The 10,598-nt window shown below is 43.2% G+C and overlaps 1 protein-coding gene across 1 annotated transcript in view; it reads right to left on the bottom strand.

Annotated features, from left to right (window-relative positions):
• Positions 1–1,932: 1,932 nt before the first annotated feature.
• Positions 1,933–10,598, bottom strand: part of LOC114029652 (nuclear factor interleukin-3-regulated protein) — a 40,830-nt gene continuing 32,164 nt past the window's right edge. Inside the window, exon 2 of the mRNA XM_027844239.1 lies at positions 1,933–3,361. Coding sequence (XP_027700040.1) covers positions 2,493–3,344 — 852 coding nt within the window. The 5' untranslated portion in view covers positions 3,345–3,361 and the 3' untranslated portion in view covers positions 1,933–2,492. The remainder of the gene's footprint in view (positions 3,362–10,598) is intronic.

Below are 10,598 nucleotides of genomic sequence, written 5' to 3'. Positions count from 1 at the left end.
GGCTCAGGGTTAGTTCTTAATTTCCAACAGGAGATGCTGCTAGGGGAGCAATGTTGTTCACTAACAGAAGGGAAAGGAGATACAGAGAAGGGAGATGGGGAAAGGAGGAAGGACCGGGAGGGGGAAAGTGAGGGGCCTAGAGAAGAATGGACAGTGGGAAGGTAGAAGGAAGGACCCAAAGGGAGATGGGGAGGAAGAAGGGGGGACTAGAAGGGCGAAAGCCTGCTGGGAGCCTGGGAAGGTGGAGTGCATTTGTCATCCTAGGTCATGGAGCCTGAGCTGGGGTGGTACTGTTTGTCAGCTCCTGGGCTCTGAGGGTTAGTATGGCCATGGAACTCCCCAAGACATTCCAAGGACCAATTCCCAGGCCCAGAGCCAGTGGCTCTGTCTAGGGCCAGAAGGGACCCGCTGCTCCTCTGGTCAGGGCCAGGGGGGAGGTGTGAAAGGCAGCAGTGACTTTATATCTTTGTTGATGGTTTTCTCCTGGCTTCTAGGCATCCCATCCCCCATGAATACAGGCCACAGTCACTGACTACGTACTGGCTTTTTCTTCCACTTCCTAATGTCCCAGCCTAGGGGGTATGTCTCCTCACCTCTGGTTATAGGAGTTGTGCTTCTCTAGAGGGCAAACCGAGGCAGACAGAGATTAAGGGACTTGCCCAGGGTCACACAGCTAGCAAGTGTCTGAGGCTGGATTTGAACTCAGGTTTTCCTGACTTGAGGCCCAGTGCTCTATTCACTGAGTCACCTAGGCTGCCTCTAGGCAGGTCAGAGCCCTGGGAAGAGGAACAAACTCAGGCAGGATGAACCCTTATGTACCCATTGTTAGTGGCTCCCAGGGGACCTTACCTCACCTCCCAACACACACACACAACCCATTCTCCCAACGGGCCAGCTTTGTTCTCAAAGGAGATTTTGAGGGAAGGGCCAGGGGAAGTCTTATCTGAGCCCAGAGGCTCTTGCAAGAGGGGGGCTTGAGGAGATTCAGAGAAAGATGAGAAAGACTTTAGCAGACTCCCAGGAAGGAGTGGGAGGAGTCTCTTAGAGAAGATAGGGGTCTACTCTGATGGGGAAGAAGGCAAGGTCAAGAGGCTAACGGAATGTCTCCCTGGGGTATAATGGTAGCAGCAGAGCAGCTAACATTTATATAGTTCTTACTATACAAATGTTACTACATTCATATAGTTCTTACTATACAAATGTTACTATATTGGTGCCAAGCATTGTGCTAAATGTTTTACCATTATTATCTCATTTGACCTTCACAACAACCCTGGGAGGGAAATGCTATTATTATCCCCATTTTATAGACTAAGGCAGACAGATACTAAATGACTTGCCCAGGGTCACACAGCTAATAAGAGTCTGAGACTGGACTAGAACTCAGATCTTCCTGACTCCAGACCCAGCACTCTGTCCTAGCTGCCCCTAGGCATGGATAAAGGGGAGAAATCCAAGGGAGAGGAGGACTGTTGGAAGGGTCTACACTCCACAATTATCTAAAGTACTCAGTGTTTGGTATGTGGGTAAGCTATCTGGCATTTGTCACCAAAAAGCCCCTCCCTTGAGTAGATCAGCATGGTCCCCAGGAGGTGGCAGGTGCAGCCTCACTCCTCTGGAGATCTCTGTGGGCTCTCTCTCAGACCCCAGGCCTTCTCCAGTGCCCAGGATCTTCTCTGGGCTCCCAAGTCATCCCTAACAAGAGCAGCTGACATTCTATTCAGTATGGGTATTTGACCTTTCTTGTGCCCCAAGGCCCTCTGGTAGGCTGGTGAAGCCTATGGACTCCCTTCACAGAGTCAGGTTTTTGAATGTATAAAATGAAGTACAGAGGAAATACGAAGGATGCAAATTCTATTGAAACACAGTTATCAAAATATATTTTTTTCAAGTTCACAGACTCCCAGGTCAAACACCTTCTATAAAGTTTGCAAAATGCTTGGTGCTTATTGTCCCAAATGATTTTACCACAGTCCTGTGGGGGAAGATATTACAGGTATTATTATCCCCATTTTTACAGATGAAGGCAATGAAGGTTTAGAGAGGTAAGTGGTCATGTGACATGGGGCTGGGACTTAAACCTGGGGCTCTGCTAACTCCCAGATGAGTGCTCTTTCTTCTCTACTATGCTTTTCTCCTAAGACTTTGGATTCTCCCTGGAGATGCCAACCCTAATGAGACAGAGCACCTTTGGAGGGGTAATGGTTACAAGGACAGTGTTGGGACTCGGGGCCCATCTACTAGGAAGATCTCAATGAAAAGAGACTAATTGCCTCGGTATTGGGGCAGGAGCTGAATTGTTGTGCCCCAGGGAAGCATCGTGGGGGAAAGACGGAATATGATGGGTCTCCTTTTGCTCTGGCAACCTGGCACACCCATAGGAGTCATGTAGATTTCTGCCTCCTCATCTCTTTTTCTCCTCCCTATCTGCCATGCCCATTGCTCTCAGCTCCCTTATCCTGCTCCTCTGTCCCTTATGGTGGCAAGGAATCTCAGAAGGAATTGGAAGGACTGTCCTCCCAGTCTGCCAGGGCCTTGGACTTGATCCGAAGTTTATGGGGCAGAGAGGATTGAGCTGTAGTCTTGGCTCTGCCCCCAGGATGGGGGCAGGGTGTTCCGGAGGAGGGTGCCGCAGAACCAGACTTTGCCACCAAGAGTCCATCGTTGCTGCCCAAGACCCAGTGCCCAGAGCTCTTTCCCTGCCCAGTTGGCACTGATGGCCCCCACCTAGGGCTAGGTTCCAGCAGAGGCAGATGGGTGGTATGGCCATCTGGTAGGTGGTAGCTGAAGAAAGCTGGGGAGCAGACAGCTGAGTCTGGCCTTTTGGGGTCTGGCACTGATAGCTCATGAGAGAGCCCTGGGGAGCCCAGGCCCACCACCTCGTGGGAGCTACCATAATCCCTCAGGACCAGCTCCTTGGGGTCTGGGCTGCATGGCCTGAGGGGGCCTCTATCTGGTAGGGCTAGTTTTCCCTCAGGGCCTCGGGATGCTGGCCATGGGCAACTCCACAGCAAGGCTTGGAGGGCCTGGGGGGTGCCAGGGCCCAGCAGACCAAAGTGAAACTTGAGAGCCAGCAGCTCAGCCCGGAGTGAGGCATTCTCCTCCTTGAGAGCAGCCAGCCGGCCTTCCACTGCCACGTCATTCAAGCGCCGCTTCTCCCGGGATCTCTTGGCCGCCTCATTGTTCTTACGCCTCTTCTCCCAGTATGTGGTGTCTTTCTTCTCTTCTGGCATGAACTCTCGCTGGCGTCGGGTGGCAGGCACAAAACTACTTCTTCGGTTTCCCCGAAGGGCCTTGTTCTTGCCCTGGGGCAAATCCATGAGTCTCAGGAGTCCCAGATCCATGATTCCCACCCAGGGAGCTAAGGGAGAAGAAGGAAAATCGGTTGCCCAGGTTGATCCTGGCTATGATGTAGGAGCGCAGCTCCCAGCCCCTAACCTCCAGTCTGTTGCCCAGGTTCAAGGTCCCCACCCTTCCCAGGATGAGGCAAGGGGTTCAGCCAGGTAACCCTTTTAATCAGCCCCTCCTCTAGACTTTGTCAGCTTCCCCTGGGAAAACAAACAAACAAACAAAAATAACACGATGGATAGGGGGAGGGAGAAAATTTAAAACTCAAAATCTTATGGAAGTGAATGTTGAAAACTAAAAATAAATAATTTTTTTTTTACAAATAATGGAATTTTGTTATAGCTTGGGAAATACACATTTCACAGCTGATAAGGTCAGGAAATGTGAGGTGGCTATTTTTTTTTCTTCTGTCTAGTGACTAAAAGGGAGCCAGAATAGGAAGAAAAGAAACCTGTGGTGATAAATGTTTTTGAAGGGCTTCTGGGTGACAGCAGATGAGATGCAGGGACTTTGGAAAGAGTCAAGTGGGCATGAACAGAAGAACAGAGGGAACTGTTCCAGAACCATGGACTGTTCCCTGGGCTCCATTGCTTCCTGTTTGGGGCGACAGAGATCAAGTTGTCTCTGGGATCCAGACAGGACTAGACTTTCAAACTTTGATGTGGTCACACTTCGAAGCTTTGCGCCTTCTGTATCAGGAAATAATGGTGGCACACCTGAGAACTCACTGCTCTGGGGTAGGAGATAATAGTATCCAAGGCATGGAATCCTGGTGCCTTCAGTGTAAATAGTAATAATCATAGTAATAGTAATAATGATGATGATAGCTAACATAAAGCACCTACTGTGTGCCAGGTGCTGTGCTAAGCACTTTACAAATATCGTCTCTTTGGAGCCTCACAACAACCCTGGAAGGTAGGTGCTATTATAACCCCCATTTTACAGAAGAAGAAACTGAGGCAGATGGAGGCTGTGACTTGCCCAGGATCACACAGTTACTAAGTGTCTAAGGCTAGATTTGACCTCAGGTCTTCCTAATTAGGACCAGCACCTTACCCACTCTAACACCTAGCTGCCATCCAATAGGCACATCCCCGATATACCTTTTCACTATTAGCTAAGATTGCATATTGTGCTGACGTAGCAGTGTAGATCAAAGACAATATAAACTCACAACTATTCACATTTTGAGTTTGGGAGGAGTTTTTTGAGAAATGAATAGTGAGAGTGTCTGTTGTTTATTGTATTTATCTTGTCATTTATCTGGTGAGTCTATTTTAAGCAAATGCCCTTTTGCATTACTGTGATATATGATTTTTTGTCTCTCTAGGAGTAGAGACTCAGAAGGAAAATGGGAGCCCATGAGCAATAGTATATGAACCTAACAGGTCTTAGATATCTGCAGTTGATATTTAGGAGTGTTACACTATGTAGGATATCAAGTATGGCATTGAAAGAAGAATGTTGGTGGAAAATGTTCCTAGTAATCCTCAGGAGGAAATAATTGGGAAGAGGGTCAGGAAGAAGACTTATGACTTTATATGCCTGTTCACCAATGCTTGGAATATGACAGCTTAGTGCTGTGAAGAATATTTTTTTTAAAAAATCTCCTTTTTCACTATGCCCAAAGGGCTATAAAAATGTGCATACCCTTTGACCCAGCAATAGCACCTGTAAGGCTATATCCCAAAGAGGTCATACAAATGGGAAAGGGACCCACATGGACAAAAATATTTATAGCAACTCTTTTTGTGGTGGCAAAGAATTGGAAATTGAGGGGATGCCCATCAATTGGGGAGTGGCTGAACAAGTTGTGGTATATGAATGTAATGGAATACTATTGTGCTATAAGAAATGATGAGCAGGCAGACTTCAGAAAAATCTGGAAAGGCTTGTGTGGACTGATGCTGAGTGAAGTGAGCAGAACCAGGAGAATGTTGTACACAGCAACAGCCACATTGTGCAATGACTAACATTGATACACTTAGCCTTCTCAACAATGCAAGGATCTAAGACATCTCCAAAAGTCTCATGATGGAAAACATTATCCACATCCAAAGAAAGAATTATGGAGTTTGAATGCAGATCAAAGCATACTATTTGCTATTTTTTTTCTTCTGTTTTGTTCTGTTTCCTCTTCTGGTGATTCCTCCTATTGGTTCTAATTCTTCCTTACAACATAACTAATGTGAAAATATGTTTAATAGGAATGTATGCGTAGAGCCTATATCAGATTGCACACCATGATGAGGAAGGAGGTGAGGAGGGAGGGGGAGAAAATTTAAAACTCAAAAGCTTATGGAAGTGATTGTTGATACATCAAAATAAATTAATAAAAAAATTTTAAATCTCCTTTTTAGTTTCTCTAGAAATATTTTAAAAATATGATTTTCTGGCCTAAAACCTTTTCTAGACTTTTCTCTCTAGGAAAGTGGAAAGAACAAAAGTTGAGGCCATCCTTTGAAATGGAATAAGGGTAATAACCAAACTTAACTCTTGTTTAGATAAAATCATTGCCACCCTAACCCCTGAAGTGATTGACCCCATGACCCACTTAAGAATAATGTTTTCTCTTTTGGAAATTCGAGGTTAAGATATTGATCATGAAGCAAGAAATTTTACAGGGAAGTGGTCCAAAGAGGAACTGAGTGGCGACTGTTCTAGAATGTTACTGTCATTTCCTTGATCAAGATTCCTCTAAGTGTTATCTCAAATTGTCTTGGGGCAGAAAATCATGTGAGAGGACACAGAGGATCATGCCAGTTTGAACATCTCTCTCTAAGTCAGAAATGACTTGGAATTAGGTTAATCTTAAAATTAAAAAAAAATTGTTTCTGGTAGATACAAGCCTAAACCACAAATTACATTATTTTTCCTTACAACAGTTTAATAATGTTGTGACTCAGATACTGACATCTCATAGAAACTAGCAGAAGCCCAGGACTGCTTCTCTTTGAAAGACTATCATGAATTGGAAATTAATGCCCATCTCTTGGAGAATGACTGAACAAATTGTGGTATATGATAGTGATGGAATACTATTGTGCTACAAGAAATGATGAGCAGGATGATCTCAGAAAAACCTGGAAAGACTTACAGGAACTGATGCAAAGTGAAATGAGCACAACTGGTTGTACACGGTAACAGCAATGTTGTGCGATGATCAATTGTGAATGACCTAGCTATTCTCAGCAACACAATGATCCAAGACAATTCCAAAGACTTATGATGAAAAATGGTATCCACTTACAGAGAAAGAACTGATGGAGTCTGGATGCAGATCATGGCATACTTTTTTTTTACTTTTTTATTTTTCTTGTTTTGTTTTTTGTTTTGTTTTGTTTTGTTCTGTTTTCTTTTACAACATAATTAATACGGAAAAGACTGCACATGTGTAACCTAATTCACAGGTGGGGAACCTGCAGCCTCAAGGCCACATGTGGTCCTCTAGGTCCTCAAGTACAGCCCTTTGACTGAATCTAAACTTCACAAAACAAATCCCCTTAATAAATGGATTTGTTCTGTAAAACTTGTACTCAGTCAAAAGACCACACCCAAGGACCTAGAAAGCCACATGTGGCCTCAAGGCCTCAGGTTTCCCACTCTTGAGTCCTATATCAAATTTCTTGCCTTCTCAATGAGGGGGAAAGGGAGGGAGAGAGGGAGAGAATTTAAAACTCAAAATTTTAAAAAAGTAATGTTAAAAACTGTTTTTACATGTAATTGGGGAAAAAATAAAATAATAAATTTTAAAAGCCTCATTCTCAAATGAAAAAGAAAGAAAGACTGTCATAGCCAACTATAGAGGTGAGAGACCTTTTAAACTCTTGCAGGAAGGCTTTTGAAGGGGAGCTGTCCTAGTCTTGTTGATTTCTGATTTCTGATTTTGAGTAAAAGGTCAAGTCTGTCAGACACAGTGAGGAGTTATTTGTGCATATCTATTCATGTCTGTACTGGTGGCTACCTCACCATGTGTGTTGTATATAGTAAGTCTTATATTAGGGCAATATAATCCCATCCATGAGCAGCTTTAAATCACGTACTGCTTTGGGACCAGCGTGATTTCAGTCAGCACTAGGGTATTGGCAAGAGAGGTTGTGCCTAACCCTATGAGCCCAGGTGATGGGGTAAGCTCTCCTTCCCTATTTCTTAGCATTGGGCAGCAGATCTGGGGAGCAGATTGCCTAGGGCCAGTGGTTCAGTTCATGAATAAGAATTTAATTGTTCCTCACTACTTGGAATTTCACACACCCCCTAGTTCTCTCTCCAGAGACTCCCTACTGGCCAAAAGTGTTGCTTGGTATTTTTTGATGTGTTGTGGTTTGTTTCAGTGTCTATCAATCTGTTTTGTGTTTCAAGAAAGATAAAAAAACTTAAGATTGTAACTAATCTCAAAATCAATAGCTCCTCCACAGCTAGATAGCACTGTGGTTGGAGCTCTGGGTCTCATGTCAGGAAGATTTGAGTTGAAATTCAATCTCAGATAACTTCCTAGTTGTATGACCCTGGACAAATTAATGAAACTCTATGCTTCTGTTTCCTCAATTGTAAAATAGGGATAATCGTAACATTTGCCTCCTAGGGTTGTTGCGAGGATCAAATGAGATAATATTTGTAAAGTGTTTGTAAATACTTGTAAAGTGCTTAGTACAGTGCCTTGCACATAGTAGGCTAATAGATCCCTCCTTCCTGCCTTCCCTATTTCCCTCCTTCCTTCCCCCCTTTCTTCTTCTCTTCCTCCCTCCCTCTGTCTCTTCTTCCCTTCTTCCTTTTTTCCTCCCTCCCTCCCTCCCTCCTTCTATAGAAATGGAGTTGGTGACCATAAGACCACAAAGATCACCCCTACCCCAGGAGACCTTGACTTTTTTTTTTTAGGCAATTGGGGTCAAGTGACTTGCCCAAGGTCACACAGCTAGTAAGTGTCAAGTGTTTGGTCTGAGGACGGATATGAACTCACATCCTCCTGACTTCAGGGCCGTTGCTCAACCCACTGCACCACCTAGCTGCCCCCGAGACCTTGACTTCTTACTCCAGAGATCCTTCTAATTGTTTTGGAGTGCTTGACCAAAATTGGTCAATGGATCCACCTTTCTGAGAGTGGCTAACCTAAGTGGATCTCCAGCAATGGGAAATGAGGTTTTGCCCAGAAAGACAACAGCACCTCAAAATACCGGATTCCCTGCCATAAGGGTAGAGTTAGACTCGGGCTCCTGCTGGTCAATCAGGGAGCTTTGAAAATAGATCCTCCACTATGTAGTAAGGAGTATCCAACTTGGGAACAGTTGGAGGAACCTCAGACTGAGGAACATAGAGTATAAAACATCCCTGTCTCTGGAGAAGCCAGCATTTTTCTCGTGCCCACCAGAGAAATAAATGAAATGTTCACATTTTTGAACAAAATGATTTGGTTAAAGGAAAGGATCCTTGTTTAATTTAAATTAAGTGTATTCTATGGATTTTTGTATGTGTGAATGAGTGAATGAATATTGATAGTAATGGAAATATTTGTTTCTTGTGCTTTCTATGAGTTGGTATTATGTGTTCAGTAAAAAAAAAAAAAAAAAAAAAAAAAAGTACCAAATACATAAACAGAACTGAAGCTGGTTTCGGAGTTTTCCTTCCAGTGACTCAAAAATAGTGGAGAGAGAAAAAGAGAAGTGATTTTATAGTTTGAAGTTTGAGACTCAGCCTGATCTGCTTTAGAACCACTGCTAGGTCATTTTCCTTTCAACTCCTTTCTAGTTTGGAAAGAATAAGGCTTATTTTAAATCAAAAGGCAAGTAATTTGGGGGGGGGGAAGCAAAATTTCATTTTAAGGGTTTGGTTTACTTAACCACAGCAGGCTTTCCTGAATGATTTGGTAAAATTTAGTTGCATAAGCAAATTAGAAGCAAAATCACCTGAAAGAAACTAGAATACACCATGGGTTTTCAAATTCTTAAGTAAGAAACTAAATTGGAAACATTTGACAGGGCAAAACGGGAAAGTGTAAACATTGAAGTTTCAGCTCAGATCACCTAAAAGTGAAGTTTTGTGATGAATTTGAGATGCTTAAGAAAATTGTGCTAATTTGCAAAAGAGATTCAAGAGAATAAAAGGGAACTAGAGATGAAAAGAATTTGAAAATGAATTGAAAGCGAAGAAGTGGGAGGTTAAGAAATTGACAGCAGTAGAAAGTGAAATACTGAGTCAAAATACATAAAGAGAAATTCAGTTCAGTGATTTCCAAGACTCAGGCAGCAGAAAAAAGAGAATTAAAAAGGAAATTAGAGATTGTTTACACTGACAAGATGTGTAGACCCACAACTCAACTAAAAGGCAATGAGAAGTCCACTGATGAGTTCTGAAAAACAAAAATTCTGAGAATTCACCTCCGCATCCAGTATTAATGCATGGGAATGAGTTTTAGTTGAATACTTTTGAATAAAGCTAAAACTGCAGTTTTGGCTGAGATGTACATAAAAACCTAGAAAGAGACCACTAGTTGGAAAAATCATTGTCTTTATGATAGGAGCCTTTTGAATCAACTCCAGGTGGGTGTGCCCTGTGAAACTCCATGAGAACTCTTCTCTCCTTGCTGAGAGTATCTAACAGACTGAGAAACTCCAAGAGGATAGAGCAGGTTCCCCATCCCTGGGACAGAGCATGCTCTGAGGTCCAGAATTTCTTGAATGACCAACTATGGGTCATACATGGTGAACTCACTCATCAGTGTTAGTTGTACAGTTCAAGAAGTCAAAAATTCCTTCTGACCTATGACCATGGTGTTATACCTGAAGGGTCTCAGTTTGGGAATACAGAACATCTACTTACAATGGGTAAGGAGCCTGGACCCTGACTCAGGGACCTTGAGAAGGAAGCATATGAGACTGAGTAGTCCCCTGGGATTTGTGGGAGCTCAACTCCCCACAGCAACCTAGTCAGTTCAGAGTAAGTATTTCTGGAATAATGCCAGATATTTAGTATTAAATAAAGAATTAGTGGAGTTCCTGGTCTTTACAGCCACATCCAGTAGAAATGTGCACAGTTCTGAGATGCAGATGCAGTTATGGTACTTGATGAGAATGGTTGGATTCAACAAATAATAGCAAGCATACTCTCCAGATGAGAATGATAGATGCATCAAAAGAATCAATACAGTCAGGTCCCAATTAGTGCAGATGATGAATCCCATTAAATAGATGCATTATTTGAATTTGCAATGCAGATTTCCATTGAGCTGGAACCAATAATTATATTTTACATAATTA

Source organism: Vombatus ursinus, unplaced genomic scaffold (genome assembly GCF_900497805.2).
Source record: "Vombatus ursinus unplaced genomic scaffold, bare-nosed wombat genome assembly UNPS02014935.1, whole genome shotgun sequence".
NCBI classification, from domain to species: Eukaryota; Metazoa; Chordata; class Mammalia; order Diprotodontia; family Vombatidae; genus Vombatus; species Vombatus ursinus.
Note: the sequence above shows the minus strand (reverse complement) of the source record. Positions and strands in the feature narration are given on the sequence as shown.